General features: G+C 40.4%; 1 protein-coding gene across 1 annotated transcript in view; it reads right to left on the reverse strand.

Moving 5' to 3' along the window:
- The window catches only part of SPTLC2 (serine palmitoyltransferase long chain base subunit 2), a 126,936-nt gene that overhangs the window by 37,103 nt on the left and 72,173 nt on the right, over window positions 1–17,660 (reverse strand). The window contains exons 6-9 of the mRNA XM_023511491.1: window positions 15,678–15,771; window positions 11,516–11,621; window positions 10,032–10,251; window positions 7,252–7,378 (exon numbers count right to left, since the gene is read on the reverse strand). Coding sequence (XP_023367259.1) covers window positions 7,252–7,378; window positions 10,032–10,251; window positions 11,516–11,621; window positions 15,678–15,771 — 547 coding nt within the window. The remainder of the gene's footprint in view (window positions 1–7,251; window positions 7,379–10,031; window positions 10,252–11,515; window positions 11,622–15,677; window positions 15,772–17,660) is intronic.

Below are 17,660 nucleotides of genomic sequence, written 5' to 3' on the forward strand. Positions count from 1 at the left end.
GCCCTAGCCACTTGAGCCACAGGCGCCGAGCCTCAATATCCATTTGTTAACCTAGTCATATGTCCCTCTCTTTCTTGGGAAAAGGATCGGAACTGGAGGGGAAATGTGGAAAAGGTTGGGAGGAAGGGGAAAGGAGTGCCTGCTTACCCAGTGGGGTAGGCCGTGGATCTCATCTGCTCTTGCATGCTAACCAAAGAGAACCATGTCTTCCCACAAAAAAGATGAAAACACTGAATAGCAGTCAACCACATACTACTTGTGTATTTTTTAAGCCTTGTGTATTTTACTTTCAATATCAGGTGCCTAATGTACTCTGGAATCTAATAATAAAAGCTTTAATAGTAAAAGTAATATATTCACATGGTAAAACAAAATTCTAACAGTAGAGATTATTAAAATATTCCCCCAGCTGCCGCCATTCCCATTCTCAGAAAGTAGCGCCAGGTTCCGTTTTGGGCTTTACTGGCAGTTAGAACCACAGTGTTGAATAATATAGCAAGAGCTCTGCTTCTGATTCTGTCAACCCTAGATGGTGTTTGTGTGAGGCTTTGTGCTTCTATTAAAATACTTTCTGAGTTTCCTCCACCAATCACCCAACTGCCCACAAATGTTTGTGATATTACTATCTTTAATTCTTCTAGTGGCTAGTTACCTTCAGACTTTTCAAAGCAATCTGTTGACTTATAAACTGAAGATAATATCTGCTGGTGCTGACTCACACCTGTAATACTAGCACTCTGGGAGGCTTGAGCTCGGGAGTTCAAAACCAGCCTGAGCAAGAGTGAGACTCGTCTATGTAAAAGTAGAAAAACTAGCTGGGCATCATGGCAGATGCCTATAGTCCCAGCCTATAGTCCCCAAGTATCTCAGGATGCTGAGGCAAGAGGATTGCTCAAGCCCAAGAGTTTGAGGTTGCTGTGAGCTATGATAACATAGCACTCTACTCAGGGTGACAGAGTAAGACTCTATCAAAAAAAAAGTATGTAATGGGAGAGTGAACTGGTAGAAGTACTTTGGAAAGAATTTAGTAACCTTTTTTCTTTTTAAATGTTTTTATTTATTTATTTATTTAATTTTTGCAGTTTTTGGCCGGGGCTGGGTTTGAACCCACCACCTCCAGCATATGGGACCAGTGGCCTACTCCTTTGAGCCACAGGTGCTGCCCTTAGTAACCTTTAAAGATGTCCAACAATATCACCACAAGGTATATACAAGGTCAGATAATTGAGTTCATGAATTTATTCTAGAAAAAGTGCTACGGATATCTCATTGCTGAATATCGCTATGGTCACCAGATGGCCTCAAAGGTGACCACAGTGATATTAGCAATGAGATATGTAGCACTTTTTCTAGGATGAGTTCACAAACTTCATTGTCTGACCTCAAATGCCCTAAAAAAACAAACAAACAAAAAAAACACACAAAACCTCACACGTACCTGCAAAAGTGACATGCACAAAGATTGGTGCTACAATATTATGTAACAGCTAGAAATAGTCAATAACCTAAACAGAGTAATGAACAAAAAAAGTTAGGGTGCCACTATGTACAACAGTGGTTCTCAACCTTCCTAATGCTGTGAGCCTTTAATACAGTTCCTGTGGGTCTCGACCCACAAGTTGAGAACCGCTGATGTAGAAGGTCATACACAATGGTGAAAGCAAACTGAATGAAAACCTCACACTCAACAGGGATAGCTCAGACAGACACCTGTGCAACTTTAAGCAAATAAAGTTGCAGTAAGATTTGCACAATATGGCTAATGTACATAACATTTAAAAATACAATACAGGTATCTTTGCCACCTGTCCTGGCAATGGAGGCCTGTTCACTGTCTATGGTGAATGTAGCCAGCTCTGTAAGCTTTCTTACTCTGTAAGCCTCTTTTCTTCTTCAATAAACTCTGTTTCATGCTTGTCTTAAAAAAACAAACAAAAACAGCCCTCACAATACAGACAGTCCTCATTACTGGAACTGTCTGCTCCCAACAGTGTGTCAGTATGTAATTTTCTTTTTCTTTTTTTGAGACAGAGCCTCAAGCTGTTGCCCTGGGTAGAGTGCCCTGGCATCACAGCTCACAGCAACCTCCAACTCCTGGGCTTAAGCGATTCTGCCTCAGCTCCCCAAGTAGCTGTGATTATAGGCGCCCACCACAATGCCCAGCTATTTTTTGGTTGTAGTTGTCATTGTTGTTTGGCAGGCCCAGGCTGGATTCGAACCCACCAACTCTGGTGTATGTGGCTGGCTCCTTACCCACTGAGCTACAGGCGCCAAGCCCAGTGTGTAATTTTCAAGTAGCAAAACCTACATTGTATTATTAAAAATAAGAAAAATTGGCAGGGCACAGCAGCTCACCCCTGTAATCCCAGTACTTGGGAGGCCAAGGTGAATAGATTGCCAAAGCTCACAGGTTTGAGACCAGTCTGAGCCGCAGCAAGACCCCGTCTCTAAAATTAGCCAGGCATTGTGGAGGGCGCCTATAGTCCCAGCTAGTTGGGATCCTGAGGCAAAAGGATCACTTGAGCCCAAGAGTTTGAGGTTGTTGTGAGCTATGACCCCATGGTACTCTACAAAGGGTGACAAAATGAGATTGTCTCTTAAAAAAAAAAGGGCGGTGCCTGTGGCTCAAGGAGGGCACCGGCCCCATATACCAGAGGTGGTGGGTTTAAACCCAGCCCCGGCCAAAAAAAAAGGAAAAATTGAAACACGTTCCTGGCTCATCCAAAAACTGCAAACAATTTACTCCCATACACTCAAACACTACTAAATATGTACAAAACAATCCACTAAGAATTTCTGTAAGCTATAAAACATCTAAAATACTACCCCTAAAAATCTGGGCACATGGCATGCTTTACTCAGTGACACTGCACAGTGTAAAATTCATTGTTTCCCATTTACGCACTCACTTATCTCCCTATTTTGGGCCCCTTAGGCTCAGACTGACTTTCTTCACAGGTCCTTTCTACACGTCACAGGACATTTTCATTTGTCATGTGAGGAAGATGACTGAGATTATGTACAACACGCTTAACCCGAGAAGAGACAGGGTCGTATCAGGGAAAGAGCTGAATTACGACTACAGAGCACTCTCCAGCCTCCTGCCCAGATTCACACACACTGAACGCACTGTCAGTGGTATGAAGATAAAGATTTGTGATAGTGGGTTTTGAATTTTGATGGTTAAATCTCATAAGCATTTTTGCAAGTTGTTATAACACAGTATAAGAGAATTTCAAAACAGTGATCATCTCTGCAGAAGAGGCAAGAGAAACAGGATCAGGATAAGATAACAAAACAGTTTTATATGCCTTTCCATTTCTTCTTAAAAAGTGAGATGAATAGGGTAAAACACTGACATAAAAATAATGGGTAGGGAGTACATTATTTCCTGCACTTTTCATAAAATCTGAATGGTCAACAAAATTCTTAACTTATCTGAAATAGGCCACAAACCTGCCAAAATTGAGCAGCCCACAGAAAAACTATTCAAGAATTTGAATTTAATACTACCCAGAGCAAGGGAAGTAGTGTGTGTCCGTGTCAACCTAACAGCCTTACAGGACTGCCTCTTGCCAGAACTTCCATCCTCTGCACAATCACCCTCCTTCACGGGCCTCATCTTTAATCATTTTACTTTGTACTATGATGCTCTGGCCACAGAGGCCACCTTGCTAGTCCTTGAACACAAGTCACCTCCATCTCAGGGCCTTCTCTCCCCATGGCTATATCATCACCTCCTACGAATTTTGCAAAAAATTTCCTTCCCAATGACCACCTTATTCAAAACTACAAACCAGGTCCCCAGTGCTTCTGACTCCTCACCTTCCCTACTTATGTCCCCTTGACCACCCCAGAATTTACCACTTTCTAGCACACTATATAATTCACTTTCCCTATAAGGCAAGAATTTGGGGGTGTTTTATTCTGTGATGAATCATGAGTGCCTCAAAAAGCACCTAGCACACAGCACTCAAATATTAATAAAACTTCAATTTTTCTATGCTATAGTACTGTCTGGGGTTAATACAACAACCAACTATTCTCTGCATCTCTAATACTTCCCAAGTACACACTTGATTCAAATGGTCTTCTTGTCTGCCTATTTCCTATGAGTTCTGATTCACAGAGTCTAACGTGTGGTGAGATCCTCATGGTTTGTGGAATTAATGAAATTCAGTGTCCTGAACATAAGGGATTAAATTTTTCTTGTGGCAGGGCATTTCTGTTATAAAATCTCATTCAGGGCTTGGCGCCTGTGGCTCAAGCGGCTAAAGTGCCAGCCACATACACCTAAGGTGGTGGGTTCGAATCCCCAGCCCGGGCCTGCCAAAACAACAATGATGGCTGCAACCAAAAAATGGCCAGGCGTTGTGGCGGGCGCCTGTAGTCCCAGCTACTTGGGAGGCTGAGGCAGGAGACTCGCTTGAGCCCAGGAGTTGGAGGTTGCTGTGAGCGTGATGCCATGGCACTCTACCCAGGGGGATAGCTTGAGGCTCCGTCTCAAAAAAAAAAAATCACATTCAGGTAATTACTTGAAGATATGCTTTTTTTTTTTTTTTTTTTTGTGGAGACAGAATCTCATTCTGTTGCCCAGGCTGCAGTGCCATGGCATGAGCCTAACTCATAGGAACCTCAAACTCTTGGGCTCAAGCGATCCTCCTGCTTCAGCCTCCTGAGTAGCTATGACTATGGGTGCCTGCCATAGTATCTGGCTACTTTTTCTAATTTTAGTAGAGATGGAGTCTCATTCTTGCTCATGCTGGTCTTGAACTCCTGAGCTCCAGCAATTCACCCTCCTAGACTCCCAGAGTGCTAGGATTACAGGCATGAGCCACTGCACCTGGGCTCAGATACCCCTTCATAAAGACTGTCTTAAGGCACAGGCAAAGGGTAGCTGCCTTGGTTTATATCTTTTTCCTACAAGGATTAATAAAAAGATGTATTTAACAATGCCATAAAAATAAGCATTACTGTAACATACTCAAATCTAAAAGAAATCAAACCAAATTTAAGTTTACATAGCAGATTTTGTGAGAAATGGTATTTATTTCTACTTTCAGTTTGATTTTCATTAACCTGTTTTGGTAGAGAAACAATATAGCTAATTGTTATACTAATTATGTTATTATGTTATTTAAAAGCTGGTAGAAACACAGTTTTTAAAATGGCCAAAAATTCTTTGACATACGTCCCCCATTGGAGAGGTAGAGTCTAATTCCTCATCCCCTTTGATCTGGGTTGGCCCTGCCAGGTTCCTTCGGAATGTGTGCTCTCTAAAATGTCCTTTGTGGGGACACAGGCACCACATTATGAGGAGCCCACATCACAAGGAAAGGGCACATGAAGGTGCTCTGGTTAACAGCCTCGGCTTAGCGTGGCCTCCACGTCACTCCATCTCAGGTGACATGTGAATGAAGAAGCCTCCGGATGATCCCACCCCCCAACCATCCCAGCGAGCTAGCCCCAGACACTGAGGAGCTGTGCCCTGACCCAATTCCTGACTCTCAGAATCTGTGAGCATAATAAGACGGCTGTTGTGTGACGCCATGCAGCTTGAGGGGTGGCTAGAGAGGAAAAACACTGGAAAACTGGGGCTGACCCACAGCCTACATCCAATCACTGTATTTCCATTTTTCACCACGGGCAAGGCCCAGATTTCATCACTTAGTACCGATAAGTCATTTACCTGAGGTAACACATACGGATCTATACTCTAGAATAGGGCAAAGAAGTTATCCTACACTCACTTTGATAGCTGTTGTTTGCCATTTCTTAGTCACCTAAATGCGTGCGCTGAATCAGTAAGATAAAAACACCTGTGTAAAGTAACTAGATGAATGCTAGCTACATGTAATATACATATCTTAGATTAAAGAACACTATTTCCAGTAACACTGAATTGGAAGGAGAAGAGATAAAGACCTAGCAATTTTTTTTTTGAGACGGAGTCTCACTTTGTCACTCCTGGTAGAATGCCATAGTATCATAGCTCACAGCAACCTCAAACTCTTGGGCTCAAGTGATTCTCTTGTCTCAGCCTCCCAAGTAGCTGGGATTAAAGATGCCTGCCACAATGCCTGGCTATTTTTTAGAGACAGGGGTCTCGCTTTTGCTCAGGCTGGTCTCCAACCTATGAGCTCGGGCAATCCACCCACCTTGGCCTCCCAGAGTGCTAGGATTACAGGCATGAGCCACCACACCCAGCCAGTCCTAGCAATTGTGAACAGGGCCCTATTCACCAGGCTTCCTGCTATGTTTGCAACATTAACAAAATATCTTCTTCTTCTAGGCATCAGTTCACAAAACTGTAAATGACTACACTTCATTATTGCCAAAAATCTCTCATTAGAGATAACAAGGACCTATCACAGATCAGAAAAAATACTGTATTATGTTAAAATTCTGAATTAAGAAGACAGTCTTAAAAACAAAATCACATGTACCCCTTTATTCAATGCAGCCACATCAACCTTTCAACAAAATATGATATAAATATAGGTGGAGACTGTAAGACTGATAATGTGAAAGCTTTTACAAGAGCCAAACTGACTTCAGAAGCGTTAAAAGACAAGTGAAATTACTGTATGTGACATACTAGATGGAAATATTTTTTCAAGTGAAAAGAAGAAACACTCATTTTAGAATAACTGCTCTGCAGTCAACAGTGCCCTCTGGTGATAGAAATAAAAGTCAAATACCAGAAAGTGAACAATCGCACTTTTTTGTTCATATTAGCATGTTTAAGTTAAGACATCCAGTTTGGATACCAAAGACAAAACAAACAGATTCAGGAAGTCCTCTATTACCTACTATATGTTAAATGTCCTCTATTACCTACTATATGTTAATGTCTTTAGAAAGACATTAAATATATTAATTCATGGAAACAGCAGCTCTTACATATGCTGCTAATGAAACATCACTACAGAGTGATTTACATCTTCACATAAAATTATGCAATTCAAGACTCCCATGGGCATGTTACCTAAAAGTTAAGAGAGTATGTTAGGATAGTAAGAGTAAAGCCTTGCCATCTCTAAGTCAGAAAATTCCACAGAAGTGAGCCAATCTAGCTCTCGTGGAATGTGCACCTAAACACTGGCAAATGTGTCCATGGAGACTAAGGCCTTGCATGCCAGCCAGCTCTCCGTTAGTAAACCTGACTCTTTTAGGAAAAAAGCTCAAGAAAAGCAGCACGCTTGGCTGCTAAGTGGGCCTAGGAAATGTTTCAAGAACACAAAGACTCACCAAGGCTGGTGCCATCCTGCCCCATGATGCACTTCATAGATGTGATGATCTGCTCCACTACGGGTGGCGACAGTGACGTGGCATACACTGCACTGTGGGAATGTGTTCGCAGATAGTCTACCAGCTCCTGGGGTGTTCCAAGGTAGATAATTAGATGCAATTCTTGAACTCACTGGCAACATCACATCAGCACTTTCCTTGTAGGTGCTAGTGGACTCCTGCCTTAAATAAATAGTACTGGAACAGGAACACTAATCTGAGATGTAGGGTCAACCAAGATGGTATGGCAAAGTCCTTAGATTTTGTTTGGTTTCTTAAACATGTGACAACATGGGCAGAAAACGAGTTTTAAAGAATACCTCTGGATTTGGAAAATACATAATTTACTGTTACAAATAAATGTACAAAGTTGAATTAAAGTGTCCGGACTGCTTTTCAGATACAGTGGTTTACTTCTAAGTATCACAGAAAATGTCACTTGTATCTCACCCTACACCTGCAAAGCCCATCCTTACATTCCTAAATAATAAACAGTGCTCTAACATCAATTTTAAGGATATACGAATTTCCACCAGATACACAGAGATTTATAAAATGACATAAATGTGCCAGAAAATTCTAATGCCACCTCACTGAAAGAGTAAAATCTGTCTTGTCATTACAAGCATTTCAAAAATAATTATTCATAATTGTATATCCTTATTTTTGACACCTATTAACTTCATTACATCTTTAAATGTGTACATAAGAAGCACATGTACCAGAAGCAAATAAAAAAACACAAAATGTGGCTATAAAAGTTTCGCCTCAAAGATACTAAAAATTGTACCCACAAACAAAATAAACCAAAGCCAAGAAAAAAAAAAACCCAGAAGCATAAATATATTATACTTAAATGATCTCCCATAATATTATTTTTCTATCCTTTGGGTCACCACAACACATCTTGCCAAAAAGCAATTCACTCTCCAAAGTGAGCCTGGTCCCATTAACAAAAAGGTAAAATGTGAGACAAGAATCTATCAAACCAGGCTTGGTGCCCATAACTCAGTGGTTAGGGCATCGGCCACATACATACACCGTGGCTGGTAGGTTTGAATTCAGCCCAGGCCTGCTCAACAATGACAACTACAACAAAAAATAGCTGGGCATTGTGGCAGGTGCCTGTAGTCCCAGCTACTTGGGAGTCTGAGGCAAGAGAATCGCTTAAGGCCAAGAGTTTGAAGTTGCTGTGAGCTGCCACACCACGGCACTCTACTGAGGGCAACATAGTGAGACCCAGCCTCAAAAAAAAAAAAAAAAAAGAATCTATTAAACCTGATTAAAACACATTAAAAATGGGTTTTCCTGGAGGGAGGGTAGGGGGTGGGGTCACTTCTATGATTTATCTTACAAGGGTACAAGTGAATCTTTCTAAAAGCAGAGTATGAATGTCTTAATAACTAAGAAAATGACATGAAGGCTACGTTAACCAGTTTGATGAGAGTATTTCAAACTGTATATGAAAAACACCACACTGTACCCGGTGACTGCATTAACATACACAGCTAAGATTTAATTTTAAAAAAAAATCAGGAAGTTAAAAAAAAATGGGTTTTCCCTAAAAGGCAATCAATTATTAAGAGATTGACCATTCTGTAATACTCCCAGTGTTGAATTTTAAAGTAAAGACTATTTCTGAGCACGTACTTATGGGGCCACACATAAATACTTGACATATATCACTTTTTCCTTAATGTTGCAGTTTTAAAAAACAATAGCTTCATTGAGACATAAGCCACATACCACACTACTCACCTCTTTAAAGTGTACAATTCAATGGCTTTTAGTATATTCAGAATTGTGCAACTTTCACCACTATCTAATTTTAGAACATTTTCATCACCCTAAAGAGAAACCTTGCACTCACTGGTGTTACTTCCCATTTCCTCATCCCCTCAGTCCCTGGCATCTACTAAGATACTTTCTGTTTCTATGCCTATTCTTGGTATAAAGAACAGAATATGTGACCTTTTGTGACTGGGTTCTTTCCCTGACGTGCTTTCAAGGTGTCTCCGAGTTGCAGCTTGGATATACATTACTTTCTAAATCCTTACTACAGTCTTCCAAGCTAGTCATATTTACCTCTATTTTACTGATAAGAAAACTGGAAGGTTTCCCTATGTTTTCACAAGTAAACAAAGACATTCAAACCCAGGCCTCTGGTTTTATGGCTCACCATTTCCTCTGTGCCACATGAATTCTTAGCAGCTTCAGAATTCATTATACAATTTTAAAATTGAAAAAGACAACCCTTTGTAGTACCCCAAAGTTAGCAAAATCTTTTTTTCTTCCTGACTGTATGTTAACCAACGATGAGTTTGAGTCCAAGGGCAGGGCCAGTGGTCTTCTATTCCCACTGGCTCCTATGACAACACCGATACTTTTGAAATTGAGACACAATGCAAACCCAATAGAAGACTGTGGCAAAGAGGAAGCACCACTGTGTGTTCTTTCACACAGAGGGTATTCTATATCGCAGACCAGCGTGTAGTTTAGAAAGAAGCACAAATAAGAAAACAACACACAATGAACAGAACCAGGCTTTAGTTCAGTGAGGCGACATCAGAGTCACTCTCTAGGCAGCTGAAGTGTGAAACCTGCTGACACTATGAGCCTAAGCCACAGTCAAATTCAAGATCTCCACATCCTAGTTCAGGACCCCAGCTGCTAAGCATGAGTTGTCAAGTCTAGTAGCAGGTATCTTTAACTGTAAGTGCTCATTCTCAAGGTCCATTTACCTTCTTGCCTCCAATGTATCCTCCAGAAGCACCAAAGCTCTTTGTGAATGTTCCCATCATAACATCCACATCCTCAGGATCCAGGCCAAAGTACTCCACCACACCTCGACCTGTAGGGCCCAAGGCCCCAATGCTGTGAGCCTCATCCAGATACAAGTAGGCCTTATACTTCTTCTTGAGGGCAATCACTTCAGGAAGGCGAACAATAGATCCCTCCATGCTGGTAAAACAGGAGAAAAAGGACATACACTGAGATTTTTTAATTCTCAAAATTAGAAGCTGGGTACTTCATTATTAAGATTTTGAATTTATTGCTTTTTAAATGGTCTGGCAACTCTTTTTATTTATTTATTTATTTGAGATCACTCTGTGGCCCTGGGTAGAGTGCTGTGGCATTATCAGAGCTCATAGCCACCTCAAACTCTTGAGCTCAAGAGATTCTCTTGCCTCACCCTCCCAAGTACCTGGGACTACAGGTGCCCGCCACAACACCTGCCTACTTTTTCTATTTGTAGTAGAAGCAGGGTCTCTATCTTCCTCAGCTTAGTCTCAAATGCCTGAGCTCCATAGAGCCACACTCCTTGGCTTCCCAGAGTGCTAGGATTACAGGTGTGAGCCACCATGCCCTCTACCTGGGGTTTTAAACTAACAAAGTTAGATTATGCTATGGCTAGGAGGAAGACTAGGGAAAAGGAGATCAGAGTTTTTAAAATAAGCACTAGAACATAAGTGATCTTAATTCATGAAAGAAAGAATTAAAGTCACAGCAGATTCTTATAAAATTTGTAATGCCAGGCATCATTAGACTTTGCATCACACTGCACATGCAATTAAAATTATACAAAAGAACAAAAAACATTAGAAAGCAAGAATAAGCGTAAGAGCTACAAAAGTTAACCAAAATAAAGTATTTCTTGGGTGGCGCCTGTGGCTCAGTGAGTAGGGCAATGGCCCCATATACCGAGGGTGGCAGGTTTGAACCCAGCCTGGGCCAAATTGCAACAAAAAAATAGCCAGGTTTATGGCAGGCGCCTGTAGTCCCAGCTACTCAGGAAGCTGAGGCAAGAGAACTGCCTAAGCCCAAGAGCTGGAGGTTGCTGTGAGCTGTGATGCCATGGCACTCTACCAAGGGCAACAAAGTGAGACTGTTTCTAAAAAAATTTTTAAAAAAAGTACTTCTTAAAATTAAATTGTATACTTTATTTTGACATATTATAATACATATTTCAATTCTTGCTTGTATATTTAAGTTCCCTCTACAAACAGTAGGAAAAAAAAAAAAGACCCAAACAGAAGGGGGAATTTGGAGGCCATGTAGTAACACAAAGAATAAAAAACGAAGTCAGACAAAAAGCCTTCTGTTCTAGAACTGACTGTGTCAGGTATTTTAACAAGTCACAGTCTCCTTAGTTACCAGTGGGGGCTAGACTTGAGTTCCTTCACGGGCCCAAGTCACAAAGGTGAGAATAATAAAGCAGGATTACCTATATATCCCTTCCACGAGGATTAGAATTTTCTTCCAGGGCCTTCGTGTCCGAGGCTGACCATAAACAATGGCATCTTTCAATAGCTTCTCTAGGCTTTGCATATCTAAAGCACACACACACACACAAAACCAAAGTCACAAAGCATCTTCCTCTTTCCTAAATGTATTCCAGAAATGCAAATATACATTCCTTATTCAGGAAGTGTATCTCAGACAGCAAAGAACATTAACATACTTAGAGTTAGGTAGAAAAAAAAACAGGGAAATGGGTGAATTATTGCCACCCTGAATTAAACTCCAAATGTAACAAACATTCAAAACCATCAAAACTTAACTAAATGACTGTAGTGACTGATCTGGTTCACAGGTTTGTGCTCATAGAATCAAACTGTATCTCTTAACCTAGTGAGTCACTCAGAAATAAATGCATAAAGACGATGAAGCAGGGAGGCACCTGTGGCTCAACGAGTAGGGCACCGGCCCCATATACTGGGGGTGGCAGGTTCAAGCCCTGCCCTGCCAAAACACCAAAAAAAAAAAAAAAGGCAACGGAGCAAAAAGAGTGTGAATAAATAACCGCAGACACATATACTTCCTAAAAAACAAATTCGGGGGCGGGAGGGGAACTTCCAAGTGTATGCTCCATGTCCTTTCAGCTAGGATGTACTCAATAAATGCTTGCTAGAGAGCCCTAGACTAAAAATACACCACGCTGGGGAAACTGTGAGTCCATGTGGTATTTCTTGTGTTTTTTTTTTTTTGAGACAGAGTCTTTGCTACCCTCAGTATAGTGCCATGGTGTCATAGCTCCTAACAATTTCAAACTCTTGGGTTCAAGAAATCCTCCTGGCTCAGCCTCCCAAGTAGCTGGGACTACAGGTGCCTACCACAACGCCCAGCTATTTTTAGAGATAGGTCCTGGCTCTTGCTCAGGTTGGTCTCAAACTCCTGAGCTCGGGAGATCTACCTGTGGCCTCCTAGAGTGCAAAAATTACAGGCATTAGCCACCACGCCTGGCCCATGAGTCCATGTGTTAAGCAAGCTTGGAGATCAGTTGAGATTATTCCATGTTTGACTACATCAGTTGCCTATACATGACCAAGTTCTTGCGGCTCTGTTGGTCCTAAAGGTGGTTAATGGGCATAGGAAACAATCTGGCTGGTATTGCCATTAATGAGGGTCACACTCTCCCTGTTAAAGACAAATGCTTTGAAAACCATTGTTGCCACAACTACAGACTTAATACTTAAAATATCTGCTCTGAAATTAAGTCCTTAAAAAAACCCCTCAAAATTTAAGCAACACTAAGTCTGGGGAGGGAAGACACCCTATCAAAAACTCTGACTTTGTATTCTTTCTTGCTCATCACTGGACAAAGGAATTATAAAACTACATGATTTTGCTCTTTACCCAGACATTCACAGAAAAGAGAAATGGTAATAAAAACACCTAACACAAACACAAATAATACAGCCAGAGTTGTGGATGCTTACATATTCAGTTATTTGTAACAAAATAATCTGCATACTACCTAGTCAAGAGATAAGAGACACTCTGCATAGAACTAACCCCTCCTGGTCCAAGGCCTTTAGTCCTGCAGAGAGCAACATGGGGCAACCAGCAGGAGACAAATAAAAATGTACTCATTATTTTAGACTCCTATGTTTATACATGGGTCATTATGAAAGTTTTGAGATACACAAAAATCAAGAAACATAAAATCCAAAAACAAGTCCAGCCCTCCCAGCAACATGATTAAGCCAAGCAAGTTGAAACTTGCACAGGTGAATCAGCAAGGGCACTGTTGAACTATTTCTTGGAAGTGAAATAATGGACCATAACACAGACTGTCTCAAAACTTTTGTAGTGGCTCGGCGCCTGTGGCTCAAATGGCTAAGGCGCCAGCCACATACACCTAAGGTGGCGGGTTCAAATCCAGCCCAGGTCCGCCAAGAACAGTAATGACAGCTGCAACCAAAAAATAGCCGGGCATTGTGGTGGGTGCCTGTGGTCCCAGCTCCTTGGGAGGCTGAGGCAAGAGACTTGCCTGAGCCCAGGAGTTGGAGGTTGCTGTGAGCTGTGATGCCACAGTACTCTACCCAGGGGGATAGCTTGAGGCTCTGTCTCAAAAAAAAAAAAAAAAAACTTTTGTAGTGACCCATGTATATAGAAAGGAGAAAAATAAGTATTTATTCAAAAATTTAGACAAAAAGAAATATCTATAGCAGAATGTTTAACCATATTGTCTACTAAAGAAAAATAATTCAGTCTCTCTCCCATAATGTGCCCCCTGAATTTCATATAAATTTAAATAAAAAATATACCACAAAAACTACCAGAAGAAAATGTAAGAGAATAATCTTACGATCTCAGAATGGGGACAGCATTAGGTAAAATCCAAAAGTCATAACACCACAAGTGTGATAACATAAACATTTTAATGAGACTAAATAGCAAGACACTAAAACCAAGTCAAAAATAAATAAAAAGTAGCATAACATAAAATAAAGGATAATTAATAAAAGGGCTCCTCAGTAGACAATATAATTCATGCCCACATAGAAAAACTCATTTCAATTCAAGTTGGCTAGAGGGGAAATGAGGGACTGGAGTAGGATTTGGGGTGCTTCCACTTAATGGGCATAACATAGGGGTAATACGGCACACCTTTTGGGTTTGGGACACAACTAAAAAAGGGACTCTACCTAACAAATTCAAATATTGTCACCTGGTTGTCTGCACCTTCACATTAACCTGAAATTAAAAAAATAAAATAAAATAATAGGGTTCTTATCACCAAAAAGAGAACCAATTTGAAAATGTCTAATTTATAAAGAAATACAAATTAACATAAAAAGCTATTCTACAACTAATAATCAAGGAAATAAAAATTAACATGTTATTTACTTATTAAATTCAGAAAGATTTTAAATGAGTCATGATAGCCCATGTTGACCAATGAGTACAAACAGTCACATTTTCAGCAAAAATTTATACAATGCTTACCAGTAATTTGGAAAAGTATTAAAAATTTACACCTTTTAACTGTTAAAAATTTATTCTAAGGTACTGATCAGATAATTGTACTAAAAATGTGAGTGTTGTGATGTTTTTGGTTAAAAAATCAGAAATCTTGTCCAACTGAGGGACTGATTAACAAATTATGGCACATTCAAACGCTGATGGCCATCGTGACATAAAGGAGGAAATACAGTCACAGATACTGACAAATAATGTTCACAATATAGTGTAAAAAGAAAATTACAGAGGGCGGTGCCTGTGGCTCAAAAGGGTAGGGCACTGGCCCCATTCACCAGAGGTGGCAGGTTCAAACCCAGCCCTGGCCAAAAACTGCAAAAAAAAAAAAAAAGAAAGAAAATTACAGATTACTCAGTGATGTTTAGTAAGATCTCATTTACATAAAACAAAATACTGTTTGTACCATTCTCATTATAAAACATTTTAGGACAAGACAAAGAAAAAGGTAACCACCTACAATCCTTCCATCCAGAGGTACAAACTAACGTCCTGGTATACATTCTTCTAGACTTTGGTCTGTAGGTGTACACGTGTCCCTATGTGTATTGTAACTATGAAAGTTATGCATTTTTATTGTAAATAATCAATTTAAAAATACACATAGATATTACTATTTAGGAAGAAAAGGATTAGGTTTTGTGCCACCCATCTCTGTGTTCTCAGGGCATCTGTTCATATCAGTATTTCTGCATCTTTTTGTTGTACTGTAAGTTCTGGTTGTGCTATTAAGTCTCTTCACTGACCTGTCAGAGATCCTTGAGATCAGGGAGCCTAATTTACTCATCCAAATGCTGCTAGTGTTACAGTAAGATACACTGTAGGCATCTACTAAATGTGTTTGAAGAAGAGATTTGTAAATAAGGAAACAGGATGGAAATTGTGAAAGTCCAATAAAAGGAGTACTATATTCATATAAAAGGTTTCCTTTGACTTCTATTTTTATTCCAATGAGGAAAAGAATAACTTTTTAAAAACTGGATCAGAAGAACATTTTAAATGTTGCTACTTCAGTTTCACTTGCATTTTCAACTGTTAATAGAACTAATGTCACCACCACCGCTGACCCAAAGAATAGTACACACCAAGGCCAGTAGCAATTTCCAACGCAAAGTCAAACTCACTGTTATGTTTGAAGATTCGAATGGTTGCTCCCGACAGTCTGGCTCCCAGAACTAGTGATGCATGGTTCAGTTCATCGCTCAGAATCAGGCAACCCTGCCAAATCATAAGCATAGCAAGATAAGAAACTGGAGGGGGAAGGTTTAGTTATACAAATTTCAAAATGCTACAATCACTAATAATTATATCTTTTTTTTTTTTTTAAAGGAAGGGCTTTATTCCAGCTGGTAGAGCGACGAGTGGACCAGAGTCCCAAAATGGCCTCCGACTGGCTCAGTCTTCTCCTTTTTATTGTCAGTCAAAAAGTTCCAGCCCATGGGTACCCTTCTCATTGGTCAGTTTAAATCAAGCTGGAGAAGTAGCTTTTACGAAGGCTTTTACAGACGTGGAATCAAGCATCCCAGAAAACTAAGTTTCTACAAATTCCTAAGAGCTGCATCACCACAGGGAGGACCTTGCAGCCATGTCCTTGGGCTCTCCTTGAGAAGACCTGTTCTCTCAGACTTAGACCTTACTTTTTGTGGGTCTCCTCTCTCACTCCCCCCTTTGAGACTCCAATATATATTTTAATTTGGGATCTCAATATCAGCTTGTTCATGTAGGAGTCAGCAGGATTTCATATAGAACACATGTGATGAGGTTCATTCATTTTTTTTTTTTTGTCATCTATCCCAAGTATCCAACGTATAGCCCTGACTACTAGTGGGAGGAGACAGGGAATAGCTAAGCTAACTCTGGTGATGACTAGTACTCCTTCCAGTAAGGTTTTTAATTCTTTTTTTTTTTTTTTGCAGTTTTTAGCTGGGGCTGGGTTTGAACTCGCCACCTCTGGTATATGGGGCCAGTGCCCCAATCCTTGATCCACAGACACGACCCAGGTTTTTAATTCTTTAAGGGCTGAAAACCAGTCTCTCCACAGGTTTCAAGGGCTTTATCCGTTCCAAGTCTGCACCAGCACATGGGCCAATGTATGGGTTTTTCTTTATATCTCCTATGGTTTTTTTTTTTCTTTCTTTCTTTTTATTTTTTTAGAGACAAGAGTCTCACTTTGTTGCTCACAGAAACCTCCAACTCCTGGGCTAGGGCCATTCTCTTGCCTCAGCCTCCTGAGTAGCTGAGACTAATGGCACCTGTTACAACGCCCAGCTACTTTTTTGTTGCAGTTTGGCTGGGGCTGGGTTTGAACCCACCACCCTCGTATATATCTTAAGTCCTGTGATTGACTTAAATAATCAGATTATAGCAGCAGTTTTTTTTTGTTTTTATTTATGCCTGAAATCTGGTACAATCTTTTATAAATTTTGGTTTCTCTAGTTTGAAGGAATTCCCTATGAGTTTTGATATAATGTACTGTTTATTTCTGAGAAATGGAAGCTAAGAGCCTGTGAAAATGGCACGTTTTCTCACTCACTATTAACCAGGCAGAGGCAGGAGGACTACTTGAGGCCAGGAATTCAAGACCAGCCAGGACAACACAGCAAGATCCTGGCTCCACAAAAAATTTTAAAAATTAGCTGGGTGTGATGGCATGCCCCTGTAGTCCCAGCTGCTCAGGAGGCTAAAGCAAGGGGATCACTTGATTCCAGGAACTACAGGTTACAAGTAAGCTATGACTGGGCCACTACATTGCAGCCTGGGTGACAGAGCTAGACCATGTCTCTTAAAAAAAGTTGCTTTCCTAGCCTAAAAAAAAAAAAAAGAAAAATATGTGTGTGCATACACAGATAGCTCTATCCACTGAGAGGTGAGAAACAGTGATATTTGTGTAGTAATAAACACACCTATTTCCCAGACCACAGTTTCTAAATACCATTCCCAAATTAAAAAAAAAAAAAAATACCAGAACTTTCTGGAGAACTGGTTAATTCCAAATCTGGGAAAAGAAAATACAAGATATGCCTGGAGCAACTTAGGGCACCAGAAATATGAAAGTGCTTTTTAAAAATTTGGTTGTTGGCTTGGCGCCTATAGCTCAAGCGGCTAGG

This window comes from Otolemur garnettii, unplaced genomic scaffold (assembly GCF_000181295.1).
Source record: "Otolemur garnettii isolate 467f Iridium unplaced genomic scaffold, OtoGar3 scaffold00020, whole genome shotgun sequence".
Lineage (NCBI taxonomy): Eukaryota > Metazoa > Chordata > Mammalia > Primates > Galagidae > Otolemur > Otolemur garnettii.